At 46.5% G+C, this 19,144-nt stretch overlaps 1 protein-coding gene across 2 annotated transcripts; it reads right to left on the bottom strand.

Annotated features, from left to right (window-relative positions):
* Positions 1-6,635: 6,635 nt before the first annotated feature.
* Positions 6,636-18,765, bottom strand: LOC149341444 (uncharacterized). Of its 2 annotated transcripts, XM_089541972.1 has the most exons (6): positions 18,637-18,765; positions 15,607-15,707; positions 13,674-13,736; positions 10,650-10,724; positions 9,271-9,324; positions 6,636-6,794 (listed from the first exon to the last, which is right to left on the bottom strand). In XM_089541972.1, exons 1-6 carry the CDS (start codon positions 18,725-18,727, stop codon positions 6,717-6,719), a joined length of 462 nt encoding a protein of 153 aa, XP_089398098.1. In that variant the 5' UTR covers positions 18,728-18,765; the 3' UTR covers positions 6,636-6,716. The 2 variants fall into 2 exon arrangements, with proteins under 2 accessions (XP_089398098.1, XP_089398099.1); XM_089541973.1 differs by lacking the exon at positions 13,674-13,736.
* Between the last annotated feature and the right edge of the window lie 379 nt (positions 18,766-19,144).

The following is a 19,144-nucleotide window of genomic DNA, read 5'->3' as shown; positions in this document are numbered from 1 at the left end:
TCAGGCCGCTATAAACGGAGCCAGTCATGTAGAGCTTAGATAAATGTTCTTTCTATATAGGGTGCTTTATAGTATACTGCCGTAACGCAACTAGATAGCTGTGAAACTGGGTTTTGAAGTAGAAATAATTGGAATGGCCCAGGTTCTTTAACCAAGCAAAAGAACTGGCACGTAATACTACGCAGGAGTATAATGCCATATGAAGCCTTTGGCTGGCACACGTGTCTTGCTTTTCACATTCTCGCACTTCGTATTTCTCTCACGTATGTTGACCTTCCCACCCCACACGCGGAGTGCCATAGTACGTAGTTATACGCAGCAGTAGCCTAGGAGCGCTGTCATCAGACCAACCAGCCAATTCAGTTTTACAGCGCCAACCCCTGGTCTCAGTAATCTAACCGACGCAGTTTAGTAATAAAGGAACGTGTTTTTGAGAGCCTGTAGTGAAAAGGGTGTCTGAGACCAAGCTATTAGTCACTTTAGGCACAAGTAATTAAACACTATATGGACATTAATATCTGAATGTTTGGATGCATACGTGACTAACTGTCGAACAACAAATGAATGGTCATGCTGTGCTTAACTGCGGTGCTTTATAAGTGTGTTGCCATAATAAATTTGTAAGAATTCGTAAATGCAGCGACACGTACGGAGACAAGGAAGTTCCGTGCATATTTAATGCTGTCAAAAGGTTTAGTAGCCTCTTTCAAGAATTTTTGGTTCGATAAAAGAGGAGTAGAAGGGTTCCATTTACTATTTAGAAGGAGTTTCGTGCATTATAAAAAATGACACTGGTGCTTCAGACCTTTATATAAACTTATCGCACATTCTTGAAATAAGCTGTTCTTTCGTATTACTCAAGTCGCTGTAACCGCTGTGCAGTCGAAGCAGAACACCTATCGTCCATATAAAAACGCTGACTGTTCAAGTGCTCTTAAGACAGCCCCAGAGCAATGAATCCTGTGTCTATCGTACGGCAGCACTTTTTGAAGAAGTATGCCTCAATAGACTGCATATCCGACCTCTATATACATCCCGTGCAAAACCCATCCGCACATTTGGCACCTGGTAGGAGTGACCAGACACAGACACAAGTTACATCCAATAAAAGCACAAAATTCCCAGAGTACCAAAGAAGAGAAAAATATAGCCAAGAATGCTGTGACGAAAATAAAAAGCATAAGAAGGCTGTGAGAGTTCTGTTCTTATATGTTCAGCCGATATTTACTGGATTTACGAGTTATTATACAGGCTTTATTCATCCACACTCAGCAGAACCGTTGGCGTTTCTATTTAAAGGCTACGAGTAATTTTATATCCTTCATTACACTTGTATATCTTGTGGGGACGCCTTCGTCCCCTGCGTTCGCTTTCCCGCAACGCACTAGTTCCCTGTGGTTAGCTCCCCCGCAAAGCACTCCTCGGTTCGGTTACTTTTATTGTAACCGAACCGAGGAGTGCTTTGTAAAACGCACTCTTATTGCTTGTTACTTTTATTTTAAAACGCCACGGATAGCGTTTTGCTGCGCGCGCGCGAGGGATAGCTGGCTCTCTTCTCCCTGGGACAGGGAAGCGTGTTGGACGTTCACGCGCAAAGCTCCGCTCTTCGCCGCGGGCGTCCTCGTGTGGAAACGTGTTCCCCTCAGCTCGTCCCGTCCGGCCTCGGAGATATTCCCTCTGCCCTACCGTGGGCGAACATTCGCTCGTAACCTTGCTGGTGAGTCGGACATCCTCGATTCCTCGTGTATTTTGTTGCTAGCTGGCGTTATTGTTGTTATAGCAATAAATGCCTTGTTTGTGTCAGCCAGTGTTTCGTTCCTTTGTTCCCGCAGAGCACGGCCCGCCGTGGTCGGCGTGCGCTCGGTAGCGTACGCGCCCACGGGGTGGGGTCCGCGCGGCTTCGAACTGTGTCAGCCGCGCTAAAAACGGGGAGAACGTATTTCTCTCCCCTATTTAAACCCCATAAACTGCAGTTCACATTTTAGGCAAGAAGGTGCCTAAGCTTGATGCACAGACCTTTTTAAACTGATTGCTCCTATCGATTCAAGCTGAACGCCGTCGGTTGCTTTGGGCCATGGATTCGGCTCTCCGTGTCCGAACTTCCCAGAAACGTACGGGCAACGCGTTGTCTGCGGCACCCCCATTCGAGTTCTGGTCGGTCTCACCGAGTCTGGTGAGACACTGTCCGATGGTCTTGTGTTCCCATATTCCCGCGGTACGAAGCGGAAGCAATGGCTAGATGGATTGCACACTGCCCCCTCAAGCGATAGTGACTCACCCCCACTCCTACCTCGTTTACCTGACCACATTAGAGATGCCCTCCACAGCCCTCATCATCATGCGAAAATGGGTAACCGGTCAGCAGGTGAACGTGTGGGCTTTTGGTTGTGACACTGCGCCAACAGACACTGGACAACTGCGCCATTAACTCCGAATAATGTCTCTCGAGAGACATCGTTGTAAAGCTGTGGGGATAGAACGTTGACTTTATACCTGATAGAAGATGTCCGGGAAGAACTTGCAGACATAAGCGATCGTGAACTCGACGAGATCAGTGACGAGAACACAGCCTTCACTTTCATCGAAACAACAGGTCCTCCGGTGCGAGATGATGATGCCATAGGCGCATGGGGCGCGGCGAATGAGCTGCCACTAAGGCACTTTTCTGGTGGCTCCGGCGGCAACAAATACGGGTCGAGGTAGGGACCAGAAAAGGCGCTTGAAGTCTTCTCGGCACTTCTCACTGGAATCAAGGAAGCACGCAGCGGCCATCGGGCAGGCAACACGCGGACGTTGGAGCTCCGCCGGGTGTCACGCAGGCCACAGTATCCAAGATACATTGTGTTCCTGTCGAGCGGGATACCCTGCTTGAGTTCTCCCTTCAACGGCAAAGGAAGTGTCCCATTGTTGCTCCTATTCTTCTTCTTCTTCTTCTCCATATGAAAATTTCACATACCCACGCGGGGCCAAGGTACGGTGGTGAATGCCAAGGAGGTATCGCCATTCGTTTCTTCTCCTTCTTCCTCTTAAAACATGGCACATACGCACTTCTTCTGCTTCTCTTTTTATGCGAAGCATATTACTAGAGGTACACTACAGCCCTTCGCCGTGGTTATGCGCCGTGCACACCACGTGGTACAGTGACGTCACACCACGTGACATACCACGTGACACATGACGTCATGACAGAGGAAGTCGGAGGTACACTACAGCCCTTCGCCGTGGTTACGCGCCGTGCACACCACGCGGTACAGTGACGTCACACCACGTGACATACCACGTGACACATGACGTCACGACAGAGGAAGACGGAGGTACACTACAGCCACCGTGACTACAGCCCTTCGCCGTGGTTACACGCCGTGCACACCACGTGGTACAGTGACGTCACACCACGTGACATACCACGTGACACATGACGTCACGACAGAGGAAGACGGAGGTACACTACAGCCACCGTGACTACAGCCCTTCGCCGTGGTTACACGCCATGCACACCACGTGGTACAGTGACGTCACACCACGTGACATACCACGTGACACATGACGTCACGACAGAGGAAGATGGGGGTCCACCTCGCGCCGTCGCTGTGGTTGCACGCCGTGCAGACCACGTGGTACAGTGACGTCACACCACGTGACATACCACGTGACACATGACGTCACGACAGATCGCCGTCACGCGCTGGGAGAGGGAGAACGATGCCATCGCACAGACACCGGAATGTCCTCGAGCGGCATTCCCGCGCATTTCGAACGCGCGTTCACACTCGGTGTAGGTGAAACGCTCGCTCCACCGGGCAGCGTATTCGCCAACTGCAGCCTGTACAGCCACAAGGCTTGAAACCACGGTGAATTGATCACGGTGACTGAAGATTGTCACAACGGCTTACCTAAAAGGGATAATAAATCCTCTTAAATGGCGTTATATGCCACTAAGCATAACGATTTGCGACCTAAAAGGGAAAAAATGGAAAAAAAAGAAATTAAAAAAACAATAAAATTACAGTACGGAGAGCGGAGTCGAACGGCCGACCTTCCATAAGCAACATGTGCCTCTAATCCACTGCGCCATAGCGGCGATGTAAAGCCGTCGTTCTGAATGAATATTTATAACCAGCCTTAATGTGGCTGCTACCTGCCGGTGGGCGGCGCTGTCATCGCTGGCTGTACCGGCTGCATTTGGCGAACACGCCACCGGGCAGGCGGACGCGGCTTCCGTGGCAATCCAGGCGCCCACCCAACGCGCGTCTCGGGGTTAGTCGGCGTTCCGCTGTAGCCATGCCGTTGTCTTCCCCCACGACGAAGGCTTCTAGTGGTTGTATTAAAATGACCAAGTATTCAACCAAGGAAAGCCATGTATTACCAAGCCTAGCCATCAATATGCTTCGCATCTGACCAGGGTTAACCAAGTTAAGCCTCAGCCATTTTTTCTTCTCCTGCGGGGTAATCTTCATTTTCTTTGCACACTAATGAAATATAGCTGCAGAAGAACACAATCCTGTCCAGTTTTCCAACATGGGTATGTTCCATTCCTTCAGACGCGACGACAAAAACAACAGAAGAACATTTTACAGGTTTTACAGCCTCCCTGGACTTCCTGGATTTATTTAAAAACACCCCTTTTTTAGGTGCTACGTTGTGATTCTAGGACAAAGAAAAAATAAAAAGTGTGCAGGAATTTTGCGACACACATGCGTCCGTTCGAAGCGAGCTTGGGCGAGACCTTGGAAAGAAACAGTTCCAGTGCAAACTTTTCTTTCATTGGGATTAAGCAACGACGGCAAGCAGTGCGAAGGCATTGTTTGCGGATGCAGCTTCTGTAGCACCCTATCATACGTTCTATAGGACGGGGGAATCAGCATGTATGTTCGATTAGTGTTAGTTATGCATGGATGTCGATTATGTATGCGTGATTTAAGTTTATTGGACAAAGAATATTGATGTATCGATCTCACTAATCGATATCGAGGTGCGTGCGCTGTGATTGTTTGGTAGGGAATGTTCATAAATCCGAATCAAGATTCGAAGCGAGCTATCACTGAAGGCAATCAAATATCCGGAACCTCTGAGATGCCCCCTTCGGAAAGCGTCGCAAAGCCGAGCTCTGGACAAGTTTTTTTTTTTTTACTATAACATACGAGTATATCGCGTTCACTGCATCCTATGTAAATGAATACAGGCATACGTCATAGAAATTCGCCTTTACAAACATTGCACACCTTCACTTTGAACACGAACGCGCTTACGCGAAATCGCATATCTTCTACTTAATGTCTAAAAAAAAAAGAGAGCACCTTGATTGGCAAACATCGTCATCATCAGCCTGACTGCAAGTCTCATGTTGTCATCACTGTTGCGCCAATGAAAAGAAAATATTACTATCCGGTAAGCGCAAATCCACGCGCGGCTTCAAAGTACTTCAAAGAGCGCTCTTCCTATTCTCTACTCTATCTCATCTTGTGATAACATCCTTAACAGTCCATTCAGATCCACAGCAAGCAATATGGAATGGTACGACAGACATGAAGGCAAAGTAGTAGTTACAATTTCAACTCATGATAATCGGTTTATCGTGTACTTTTGCCACTTTTTAAGCGAGGCTTGTTTACAATCCTTCTTATCGTTTACTTTCCCTTTTACATTATGCCTAATGGCAAACATCTCGAATAAAAAAAAACTATATATATCGTTTTATGTTGGTAGCACCTCTGAGAAGCTTGGCCCCAGCCCTAACTTCTGTTATTTGTTAGAAAGATATGGCTTATGAGAACTTTGGGACTTTAAAAAAAAAACATGGTAGAATTTAGCGAACAGCGTTACAGGAGTTAGGTTAAGATAACAGGTTCAATTTCGCCCTAACATTGCACGAAAACATTTTTCCTCGGTGCGGAGCAAGCATTGCTCTTACCAGGACTTCAGCGAAGGGAACCCACTAGAATCTGGAGAAAAAGGAAGCAATCGAATCAGTGCTTGAAAACATTTGAATTCTGGAGAGACAAGCTCTTACAAGACTTGAAAGCAATCTCACTACCCTTTCTAATTTCTGAAGTTACTGCCTGAAGTTACTGCATGCTACGTAGTATTGCAATACATCCTGTTTTTTATTATCATGCTGCGATATTTTGATGTCTTTTTGCCTTATCTTTATATGTACCCTATGTGCGGAATAAAAATGCCCATTGGACGTCGTATTGCTTCGCTGTCAATGCTCAGTGCTCGCGCTGCTTTACACATTCACAGAAAATAATTTGGAATCACGCTTGGGACAGGCAATCACTGGAATGGTTTCTTCAACGAGACGAGAACCCATGGCCAAGGAATAGCAGTGGCCTTACAAGGATAACGAATGACGGCATTTCCCAGCGGCATTCATGGCGACGTCGGCGTAACACGAAATTTAACGCGTGTGGTCCGCGCGAATGTTGCCGACGGAGCGCTAAAGTTTGCTAACGTCGTTCCTAAACCATGGGCACGCACGCACACGCGCGCGCATTTTTTGTAGCTAGGATATTTTAAGCTTTGTTATACGCCTCTATATTTTTTGCTCGCAAACATCCCGCTGTTTTCCCGACAGCACGTACCCCCCAAAATATTCAAGGTTCTTTTTATTTTATAGTGCAGTCTCTTTTTATTTCAGTGGTTATAAAGAAAAAGGCGGGATGCTTCCGATGCTCCCAGACCATCCTTAACATTTTGTACTTCTCATAAGCTCCTTAGCCAGACATGAAGTCCTTGAGAAATTTCATAGAAAACAGCTCTTGATTCACTGCGCTCATGACAGGAAGACAGCTCTGCAAAGAAGAAAAGAAGTTAGTTTTGCCCTCGAGAAGGCAATCATGACATAATGTTCTCATGACTCAAAGCCAGTGCTTCGGTTTAATTCTAAAGTGGTAGCGGTGGCTCAGTGGTCATGGTGCTCGGCTGCTGACCCGAAATACGTTTTTCGATCCCGACGGCGGCGGTCGCACTTCGATGATGGCGAAATGCTAGAGGCCTGTGTACTGTGCGATGTCGTTGCACGTTAAGTAAGCCCAGGTGGTAGAAATTATCCGCATCCCTCCACAGCGGCGTCCCTCATAGCCCGAGTCGCTTGGGAAGTTAAACCAAAACCGAAATAAGGAGTGAGTGGAGTAAAAAACAGCTTAAACTTTCGACTGGACGTAGTTTCTGCATGTTAGTTGTATTGCACGCTGACAGCTGTAGAGCTTGCAATATCCTTTTCGGCAGCGATCATTCTACAATCGTTTTATGTCAGTTATTACTCAGGGGTACCAAAACCTCTCGCTGTCACACGGATTACGTGAAAGCGTATCTTCCCTAGTTTTTGTTTTATTTTTTTGTGCGCCCGTATGTGGTCTTCTGGGCCACATCAAGCTTCATTTAAATAAAAAACATCCCGAATTTTTTAGGAAATTTCAAACGTTTCAAAGTTTCAACGTTTAGGAGGTCTCAACGTTTCAACTGAGGTAGTTTCAAGTAACACAAGGTTTTGCATTCTCTGCACTGACCCATTGAGACATTTGTGGCTGAGGCGAATTTAGAGATCATTTATGCAAAATAGAAAAATAGGAACGTTTTTCTAGAGCACCTGAGGAGTGCGCTGCAGTGCACAAGAAGCGAAATTTTTACAGAGCTGCTTTGCTAGGGGCAAGGTGCTTGTACAGGCGCCCAAATCTTTAACTGGCGTGCGCGAGCGGTGACTTTTCTGTGCGTCAGCGCCATATGACGGGGCGAAGTTGGAAACAGGATGAGGCTAAGCGCATGCTCACAAAGCACGCTCGGCTGGGCCCGTCGTCTGCCAGGCTGTTCCTTCTTAAGGACGTCACCCCTTATTATCGCGTTTCGACGAGCAGGCAGCGTGAGTAGACGAATGGTTTTGCTCGCATTTTACATTCCGAAGAACAGCGTTGTAGCAACCAAGCGAGGAAATAAAACTGAAAGATAGGCTGAACACGCCCAATAATGCGATAAGCCGGAGAACACGGATCGTTCATGTGTTACTTGCTGACGCGAAAGCTTTTTTTCACCTGCACGAAGGGCGTTTATCAACACACTGCGTGCTTTATGCTTCAGCGTGGCGACAAAACTAAAAGGCCGCTGTGAAAGTGAAGCTGCTCTGCAGCCGTGCTCGTAGCAGTTCAGAACAGTTATCAAGATGCCACTCCGCGTATGGCAAGCGACAAGACTCCGAGTTATAGGGATATCAATGGGCAGCTCATCGCAGGAGGAGATGCTAAAGCAATTGTAGTGGCTGAGACTTCAGTGGGCAGAATCATACGTGCCTGCTGGGACGAAGGTCGGATCGAAGATGCTCCTCGCTACCTCATCAGGAAAACAAAAGAAGAAAACTTGCAGATTGTTGCCTGAGCTAGTGATAACCCTTTCATAACGATAATGACCCATGTTCTCCATTAACAATGATAACGACCCATGTTCTCCGGCTTATCGCATGACTGGGCGTGTTCGGCATATCTTTCAGTTTCATTTCGTCGCTTGGTTGCTACAACGCTGTTCTTCAGAACGTAAATTGCGAGCAAAACCATTGGCCTACTCACGATGCCTGCTCGTCGAAACGCGATAATAAGGGGTGACGTCCTTAAGAAGGAACAGCCTAGCAGACGACAGCCCCAGCTGAGCGTGCTTTGTGAGCATGCGCTTAGCCTCATCCTATTTCCAACTTCGCTCAGTCATATGGCGCTGACGAACAGAAAAGTCGCCGCTCGCGCACGCCAGCTAAAGATTTGGGCTCCTGTACCTGCACGATTTATATGTCTCTGCGGCTGCGCTCGAGCGCAAGCATTACATCTGAAACCCAGAGCATACTCTAAAATTTCACTTCCTTTCCTCCGCAGAGCACCGATATAAAGCTTTAGACAAGTGTGCTCAACTTTGTATTTGCAGAGAAGTAGCTATATTAAGAGCTTCAAAAAATATATAGGCCTTTAGCAATGCAAACAAGAAAGTCTTGCGTCCAGTCGCGTGCATCAAACGATAGTAAGGCTGAAGATTGCGTAGTTCAGGACTAGTTACTTCGACTGCATTTGCGCATCCAGCTTACACGGTTAGACACGGATGACACGGGAATGAGAACAGGGCACATCGCTCATACCTGCGGTCACCTGTTCGTCCGCGTCTAGCTCGACGAGCTCGCCTCTACATTAATGCTTAAAGTGAAGTATGTTGAACGCTTGTTCGTTTCGCGGTATAATTTCCAATTATAAGCTTTGTTGCCAGTGCGACATAGTATATAAACATTTAAAAACTCACGAGAAATCTGGTAGCCATGTCATAGAGATGGAGATTGTACTTCTTCGCCCAGAACTGAAAAAGTCCAAACTTGATTTTTTTAATCGCAACATAAGCAAGTCTAAAATTTCCCCGGAGATATGCAAGGTATGAATGCACAGAAAGCTTCAAGGAAGAAACCACAAGCGAAAAAGAACCATCTGAAGTTAGTCATGAGAACAGATTAAACTTATCGGTGACTGATGAAGACATCTAACAGACCAATCTATTGAACACACATTCATTTACCGTTTCAGGAGTGTTGCGCTCAGTTGTGTGCATTGCGAACTGGAACGATGTAACAGCTAGCAGTGATCTTTTTATCAGATGAATTCAGGACCCTTTGTATTTTAAACAGGATGCTTAAATGAAGTGACAGGTGACGTGGCGCGCAGTTCGGCTGTTTTGCTAGTACGTTAGTACAGACGAGTTCAAATTTCGTGGTTGTTGCTTTATTCTGTCCTTTACTCTTGCTTTTACTGACACGCGCATGGCGTATGCTGCAGCGTTTGAAGGAAACCCTGAACTAATAAACAATCAAAGTTGGCGCACGGCGCCATATTTCTCGTCACTCCATCGTTTACTGTTCGATTTCGCGCACCAGTAAAGAGGGCCTCATTGCTGTAGATTACATAAGGTGTTTTGCAGCGCATCGTCTCTGTCGCTATGTATGGCGAGGAAGGGACGAGGGAGAGGTTATGAGGAGAGAAGATGCCCGGTAACTCCCGGGCAGCCCATCTCAATCGTGCTGGAATAGAAGAGAACAGCAATGGAAACAGGCTAATTGCACAAGAAAAAAAAAACGCGTTGAGTGCAGCCTAACTGCCTAATGCAAACAGAGGTCCTAAACATTGGTCAGTAGAAGTTGGAAGGAGAGTTGAGGGAAGTATACGTTGTCGGAAAGAAAGGAAGAAAAGAACAAGGAAAGAGAAGCTGGAATAGCACAGCTCAATATAGCATGGCTAACAGCACAGCGTGATTTGAGCATAACAGGGATACAGTACACCTTTTCATGACTATTTTAGCAGCACTGACTGCTCTGACAGCAGCACCTTTCTAAACTTTGGTTCAGTTATTCACACAGAGTCAGCAAGCTATCGAGTCTTTTTTTTTTCTTCATAGCCTTCTGGTATTCCTCCTTCCTGATAACGATAATGATGAAAACATTTTAATCGGAGCTAAAATTGATGGTCGGTCTCCCTATTCCGGGTGCCCTTCGGACTTTGCAGCCCTCTTGGTCAGCTCCCGCTGAGCTTTCCGGTCGGAGCTGAAGCGCAGCGAAAATATTCAGCACGAAAGCTCTGTCAAGGAGCGCTACGGGCTTTCTCGCTTCGTTAACTATGAAAACCTTGCATACTGACCGGATGCGTTGTGTCGTACATGGCTGCAAGTTTCAGGAAACACGAGTGCGCAGCCTTCGTGTGTTTCTCTTTGTCCTGGAATGCAGAAAACAATACAAATACGCAAAAACGCGGCAATACAGGCCGTACTACTTTCGCCGCTATGAATGATGGTGGCGCTGGCGAACACTCTCAAGGTTAGGTTACGCGCATTACGAATACCCTCGAAAGCATATGATTGTTGTTGTTGTTGTTGTCCTCTAAATAATGGCGTGTACCCACTGCGGGGATTGGCCAAGACACCGGTGGCAACTGATAGGTGCTCAAAATGTTAAACACGAAAATAATGATGGGGAAAAAATAAAATAATAATGATAATTATAGTAATTAGGAAATCAATTAAAGGAATTCAGATGTCTAATTGAAATAAGCTAAACAAATACTGTGAGACCGGTGACTGAAACAGGGAACGGGGCTAATTCCACGTTTCGGAAAGCTTTCGTTGGAGAGAAATATTGATCATGAGAAAGAGCAATGCTTAAGACGGCAGCCGTTTAGTGTCTGTAAGGAAGTTCTGCATGGCGGAGAGCACATTCCAGTTACTGTGCCCAAGGGAGGAGGAGGCCCCAAGAGACAGAGCAACCCCAGCTGACAGACTTAGACCTAGCTGTCGTAACGGATGCTCTAGCAGGCGGCTCCGTAAAGAGGAGAAACGGCTGCAGGTGAACAAGAAACGATCTATCGTTTCGGGTTCTCCGCAGAACGGGCACAATGGGGAGATCGCCAGACCAGATCTATACAGGTAGAAGTTTAAGTGAGGCACGCGACAACGCAGACGCGTGAAGGAAACCTCAAGCTTGCGTGATCGCCACCCTTTACTGCACCACGGGACAGCCATCGCTGCACCTTCATCGTCGTTGGCAGGGCACCAGACTCGAAATTCGGAACTAGTGGGCTCGAATCCTACCGGCGGCATGAGGTTGATTTTTCTTCTGCTTTCTAATCAGTCATCATTAAGCGATCGAATAATCATACTACTGACCTCCCATTGACTAACACCAAAGATAAAAAAATAGAAACATTCCCCTATGCTTCTTGGTCTCGGTGGCTGTTGGATTCCTTTATATATAATATAAATACATATATGTATGTATAAAAGCAGGTGGATCGACGCACGGTGAAAGAACGAGCAACTTTATTCCAACGTTTCGACAAGGATCTGGCCTTTGTCAGAGTCTTTGTCAAAATACTGGCGAAGATTCTGATCCACCATGGTTACCATAAAATCATGGTAGATCCTGTTGACACTTGTGTGCCGTGGAAGACCATCCTAGCGTGCTTAGGGTGTGAAGGACTGCAAAAAGGTGGCTTCGCGTCCTAGCTAGTTGTTGACAAAGCAAGATCTGATCGTCCGAGTTGCTCCAAGGAGGTCTAATTTTAGAAGGAGTTTTTTAGATGCTTGCGAACGTAATGAAAAGCAACGGGTTTCTTCTAAGGCTTTGGTGGGAGATCCTGGCTTGAACCCCCAGCGTAGCTTTCAGGGCTTTGCTGTGGGTAATCTCAAGGCGCTTATATTGGCTGTCTGATTGGAGCATAAAAGGCAGTGAGCACCGAATTCTCGTGGTCCTAATAGCTCATTGCAGCTTTAACATTTTTAAAGGACCGCTGCGCCACGTCACATTTAGCCTTCGCAGTGAGGAGGAAATAATATTGCCCACCGCTCTCTTCCATGTAAGACATCAGTAAAGGATGACACCCAGGAGCCCCGCAATATGTGTTCCTTGCATTCGTAGTCTTAAGAGCGCGCAGCGACGTCTTTCACTCGGGAACGGCACAAATCAGGACTTCTCTGCTGACATGGAGAGACCTAACGCTGACATTTGTCTGTATTGCAGAAAGAGCGCTCTGAGAGATCATCACGAGGCGCTGGTGCTGGTAACCGGATACCCACACGCAGATGTCATCAGTGTAACTTGACATTGGCAGCTACATGATAGGGCGTCCGGCACAGCTTCCATAGCAATGATAAAGAGCGGCGATGGCACACCTCCTTGTATCATTCCTTGTGGCTAAGACGCCAAAGGTCAGTATAGATCACGTGATGCAAGAGGACAACTGCGATACCATCGCTACTTTTTCACTCGTTCGGATCGGGATCTTGAGGTAGGCTGACCCTAACATTTTAGTGAATTAAAACGGCGAATCAGCGAATATATAGACGTTTTCTTTTTATGGACCTTGTGACCCATACTTACCTTTGACATCACAGCCATCGTTCGGTCATCGAAACAGGTGGAGAAGAAATTCGATTGTAAACTGACTAGCGGTCATAGGCGAATACCACGTGGTGACCAAGGTGTATTAATGTTTTACGCATCATTACAAAAAAGAAAACAGGCAAACAAACATTAGGCGTCTATGCTTCTTTAATTGAGGTTAACTGATCATCTTTTGAATTTTTAGTTTAGTGCACAGATTTATGTTGCGAAATTGAAAGTCGTCAATATCAAAGACGAGCCGGGTTTTAAATGCTCTGAATCAGCATCGTGGTTCGAAATATAAAGCGTCAAAAATGCGTTTTTGAAAGCTCGTTTAATTGGTTTTCTCGCGCATAAAATGGCGTCCCTGCGTGTTAAATCTTTCGCCGAAGTCAAGCGTTTTCTATACCACAAAATGCACCAATTGCGTCCGTATTCGTTACATCAAAAATGCTAGCGATGCCGCTATTCAGTTTGCAACGTGTGGAATGCAACTTAACGAGCTCTGAATGGCTGATTTCTCGCTTACTGTATTTCGAACCACAATGCAGAGCCAGAAAATATAAAAACAGCCCTCACCTTCGGCGATGATGGCCTTCAGTTTGCGAATATTATCTTGTGCCCTAAAACCTAAACCTATAAAGTTGATTAGCTCATTTTAATTGACTAATCGTCTTTTAATTGAGCTCTTTCGCGGCAGGTTCTGGCCCGTTTGACTACAGCAGCTGCAGTAAAATCCTTTTGTATAGGTATAGAAAGAAAGTGAGGACCGCGAGGATAAGCTCACCTTCTTGAACTCGCTTGCGTACGCGTAACATACATGGATTACGTAGCAGCAACGGGCCACTTCCTAGGTGGAAGAAAATGGGCAGATGTAGGCCCGAAATAGATTGTCAAGAAGGACATAAAAACACCAGCTCGATATGAAATAATCTTAAGCGATGCGCAGCCAAAGCAAGTCGGAAACTAACGGAGTCATAAATGGTATTGGTGATAAGAATACATGCACTATAAAGGCACCGCTGTGTAAGGAGTGCAATCAGAGTCTGTACAGTGATGAAAAAATTCAGAGCAGTTACACTAAGTACTCAACACAGTATGTTCTGGCTAAATATGCCTGAAAGGCCAAAACACCAGGAGCTCATCTCCGGCCTTCGACGGGGCGGGCATGGGCTCAGACGAAGCCTCATCTCGCTTCGGCTTAGGCCTTTTACGGAGATAATTAACTTACCGCTGGCAGAGTCGAGAAGCATAGCTGGATTTTTTTTTGTTTTTTTTCTCCCTTGCCCTTAGCCTCACGCTGTAGGGCACCCCGATGAGCGAGAACCGCTGCTGCTGCTTCAATCTCCGGCTTATTCTGCAGCGCTTATGCCGCCACCATGCCACTCTCCGCAGAATAATGAACGGTGGGATGCCGCGCCGCCCAATTTTTGTTCTCCAGCTGTAACATTATGCCAACTGCAGCGCCATCCTGTACTAAGAGCGCGCGCCTGCGCCAGCTCTGCGTGACTAGCGATAGCAAAGCTTCAGCATGCAAGGGCTCTCAATAACAGCTTGCGCCATAAAAAAGGCACAAGTGGCGGGAGTTCATTTTAATTCGATAGCATGAGAGTAGTCGTCCCAGGAAAACCCCGCTGATGTTCGGTGTCAGCAAATTCGCTGATTGGTCGAGAGAAGTCACGTGACATTCAGACGTCATTACAACCGGCCCACCAGTTTGTAACCAACCTAGCATTTAAACATGACCATAGAGAATCGAAATAAAAAATCAGAAACAAATGTGAAATATGCAAATGTTGGCACTGTCATGGCAAAGCGGGTACCTGCCGCTTAAACCAGTATACTGATTGTGGCGTTTGATGAACCGAAAATTGCAAAGAAACTGGTGCAAACACATACAGAAGTTTCAATAGAAGCAGCGACAAATGTGAAATCTAATGCTATCATTGCTTTCATTGACCCGAAAGGCACGGGTTCGATCCCGGTCACGGCGGCGAATTTCGATGGAGGCGACATTCTAGAGGCCCGTGCACTGTGCGATGTCAGTGCACGTTAAAGAACTCCAGGTGGAAGAAATTCCTGGAGCCCTTCACTACGGCGTCCTTCATAGCCTGAGTCGCTTTGGGACGTTAAAGCCCAGTAAACCATAAACCCAACAGTTTTATGAAATACTTTTTGGGTCCCCGCAGAGCAAGGACATGTGTCCGTTCACTTCAAGCAAGCTATTTTTGCTGAATACGTAACCCTTTGAGAAAACAGGGAAAGTAAGCCCATTTCAAGAGGTGACTTCCTACGATACGCGAAAAATATTATCATGGTTTTCTGACCGTTTATGCACCAAAAGAGGCTGGCGGTAATATTGCTGGGAGAACTGTGCGAGCTTGTACCTGTTGCGCCAACACAATTGAGCTAAAACTAGGCGTTCTGCACAACGTCCGGTCAACGTCCGCTTAAAGTTTCTGTTGGATCATCCATAACTACGCAGTGCTGTCGCAGGTACTCGCAATAACTCCACGTAGCCAAGCTGAAAGCATTAGTTTCTTCAATCTCACACACTCTTGCGGTGCACTGAGCTGTAGAATATCCCTTGCTTGTTTACAATACGACCAGAGTATGACAAACACAAGCACTTGGTGCGCCATCATTCTGAGCATATGTGCACAGGATGTTGAGCACTCCTATACATGGCCACACCTAGCGCTTTAGCGACAGTTACGTACGTTGATGAAGGCCGCCTTGACGTCAAGCTGGATTATATGATCCTTGCAGGCCAAGAAAGCGTCCGTCGCTCTTTTCGTCGCTTTGGCTGTTTCCCAAGGATCTGGAAGAAATTGCAGTCTTAAAATATGAGAATGAAATTGTAATACCGATTAAAACAAAGAAGCATGAGCTGTAATAGAGAGCTATAGCGAGCTAACAGAAAGCCGACTGCTGCAGTACAGCTTTGAGAAAAAAAAAAAAGACTAACACCACCCGGTTTACGAAAGTTTTTATTACCTAGGGACATCTCTAAAAATGTGAGCTTAAATACGCGCACCATTTGTCATAAAAAACGATAATTATGTAATAAATTTGTGCTTATTCACCATGCAACTTCAATGCACTGAAACAGAGACCCTTTCAAGAGAACCGCTGCCCATTGTGACCTGTGACGCATCAACGCACAAGAAACTGGGGAACGTTTAAGCTTCGCCTATAATAATAAAACGCGATAGCGGTATAGCCTGCAGCTCGCATCGGATACTCAATTCTTCCACTATAGTCGGACACAACTTAAGTCTGCAGTGAAGCTCCGCCCACATTCAGCCTCCGCGCACAGAATTCCTGCACGACAAAAAAGTAGCCCCTGCTTAAACGTTTCTTGTTACGTAAACAAGAAAATTATCACATGAAAACTATTATAGGCTCAAGGATTTTGACACGTGGATTGTTTGATATAGTCAAACATTAAGAAGCTGATTTCGTTTACAGTTGCGGTCGGCCAGCGGAGTAATACAGGACGCCGCGGACCACGGCCCAGTGTTAGCAACTGCTGTTTTTTAAAGTTGTATCCTAGTATAGGATTTGAGGTCTCCCTGCTTTTAAGGGTTAAAGTGGCCATTCTTTACTTTACATTCATGGGTCCCTGGGAGTCGTCATAGCATCCCTGGAGAAGAAGTGCAGGAGTTAAGAGGTGTGCCCTGCGATGGCACGTGCTCTACCGGCAGGGCCTCTGAGACCCAGGTCGCTCTTCCTAAGCAGCCTCTCGCGACCAGTCATTAAATTAAGTGCTACCTGCCATGGTGGGCAATTTGCTCCCAATCCGGTGAACAGGTTGTGATTACGTCACAAGGTCACGTGACGTCGGTGAGCCACCTGCTGCCTAGGCTGATACTCTGGGTATTTTTTGCGGAAGTTTCGCTCACGGCCAACCGCGCCGAAGACGACGACGTTTTTCCTGCGCAATGGGGTATTACGTTCTACGTAATACTCCATTATTACGTAATACGTTAATACGTATTACGTTCAGTGCCGGCACAATAAATGATCGCATTTCTTTTGCTTGTGTTTTCAGCGAAAGCAGCGGGCTGCATTTTGTAATCAAAACATGCATTCATAAATGTTCAAGGCAGTGTCGGTTTTTGCAACGAGCGAAAACCCGGTTTCAGTGCAGTTCCGAAATTCCGAAAAAGTATAGATAAAATTGCCAGTCTAACTTGTCCTCTAGAGTCGATGTGTGCATCAAATGTACAGCAGGAGGACGTAGCGCATTGTTCGACGGTTCATAGGTAGTTTTAGCCACACTCAGGTCTTGAGGAGCTCCGTTATCAGCCAGTTTTCTTTGCTGGAGACCGCGCTCGGCTTCGTTCGTTTTCTGTGCGTAGCGAACCACGTGACCAGAGCCGTCCATGTGCCATAGAAGTGGAAGTGGCGCCAGCCCACGCTACACCCCAGGCTGGGACCTTCGCCTCGGCCTGGGCAAGAACTACCGGAACAAAACGTATTTGAACTAAGCCTCGTGGTGGTCTGGCATTCCGCCAAGAGCTTCGCCACGTGTTGCAGATGCCTTTCTTCAGCATTGGCTCGTGGAAATGCAGTTTTCGTTAATTTTAACATTCCCTGCCTGACCGTGCAATGTGCCTCATGCGACGTGAGAACACGAGAGGCGACCAATGTGAAATTGCAAAAAAGAGTTATGTTTTCTTTTATGGCACAATGTTTGAACCTACCGCGAAATTCAATTAAGTGAAAGGGGGTTTCTGCACATCTACCTTAACGTTGCATGCGCTTCCATAATTTGAAGAATTTCACACTTCAAATTATGGAAGCGCATGCAACGTTAAGGTAGATGTGCTGTTAACAGCCTCACTGACGCGATTTTTGTACACTGGTTCTTGTGGATGACAACCCGTACGCAGTTTTCTGCACCATTCGAAGTGTTCAATTATGGGTATGGGACCCGGACGAGGCGGTAACCACAAGTGGTCTATATTATTCCGGAGCCCTCCACTATGGCGCCTCTCTCTTTTTCTTCTTTCACTCTCTCCTTCATCTCCCCCTTCACGGCGTGATTGGGGTATCCACTGAGATTAAGACATTACTGCTCCTCTTCTTCACTCACGACCAATTAATTTACTATATGTATATGTTAGGTAGATGAAGACGCACACCGACCGGAATCGTTTGGTATAGTTACGAATGGCTTAATGCATTCCTTAAAATATAAATTTATCCCTCACCAGCAGTTAGAGAAGAGTGGAAGCCGGTCTGCCTACAGATGAGCCCTTCATCGGCACGCACCAAGTGTTCGCATCTTAGCTGATCAGCACTGGCAGCAAACACAGTTGGCAACCACAGTGGAGAGAACAGCTGGTGCATGCTCCCTGGTATAAAGCATGCGCTAGCGGAAGGCTCACGGTCGAATTCAACATCCTGCCAGTCGTTAACGTGCACCGACGTTCGAGCTCCTGAGAGATCTTGCATTCCGCCTGGATTAAAATGCGGCCGGGTTCGAACCCCTGACCACATGCTCTGCAGTGAAGCGAGACGGTCACTACGCCACAACGACAGGTGTTGGTGTTGCGTGCAAGCTCTCTGCGGCTGAAATGAGACCGTATATATTCCATCACAATGGCAGCAAAAGCTATTGCGTATAATTACTAACGCTTCATTTAGGACTTCAAAGTTGATGTGCTAACTACATAGATTTCTTTATATCAATATCGATACTCATCTCTGTCTTATAAGCAGACAAAACCCCTAATACTCACTCATTTTATACGAACACGGATCGAATTCCTGGCTTGTCGCCCTTTGAAAAAATCCGCTGCCCAGCAGAGTAACTAACACAAGAAGAGCCATTTTTCAGAACCGAACAAGCGGCTTGCGGGAAAATGAAACTTTAACCGCTTCACAGAGCACGAACTAACTTGGGAATGAAGTTTTCATCAGACCGAAACGTCACTTTCGTCCTCAGTGTGCTCAGCGCCTATTTCCTGCGGATACAATTTATCATTTCTATTCGCGCGTCTAATATACGAAAGAAAAATAGGCATTTGCACAAGCGAGAACTTCAAAGGGGGAAAACTGGCCGCTTGTGCCAACAGCTGTCCTAATAATCTGGCAGCCGGAGAGCTTTCTGACTCATTTCTCTGTGCATATGTATTGGGGACAGCAGTAATCGATGGACCTATAGTTTCCAAAGAGAAGAAAACGTCAGTCAGATGAGAAGATGATAACAGAAAATTGATTGCGGTAGGGGAGCTTCGGATGACACAG

Source organism: Amblyomma mixtum, chromosome 5 (assembly GCF_055824585.1).
Source record: "Amblyomma mixtum isolate Tamu chromosome 5, ASM5582458v1, whole genome shotgun sequence".
Classification (NCBI taxonomy): domain Eukaryota; kingdom Metazoa; phylum Arthropoda; class Arachnida; order Ixodida; family Ixodidae; genus Amblyomma; species Amblyomma mixtum.
This window is presented reverse-complemented; position numbering and strand designations above follow the sequence as displayed.

Excerpts from the sequence above, each read along its gene's own strand:
- LOC149341444 (XM_089541972.1), bottom strand. The coding sequence starts at position 18,727 with ATGGCTCTTCTTGTGTTAGTTACTCTGCTGGGCAGCGGATTTTTTCAA. Across the intron at positions 15,708-18,636 it reads TCCGTGTTCGTATAAAATGA|ATCCTTGGGAAACAGCCAAA; the intron begins GTGAGTATTAGG and ends AATTTCTTCCAG. Across the intron at positions 10,725-13,673 it reads ACGCAAGCGAGTTCAAGAAG|GACAAAGAGAAACACACGAA; the intron begins GTGAGCTTATCC and ends TCTGCATTCCAG.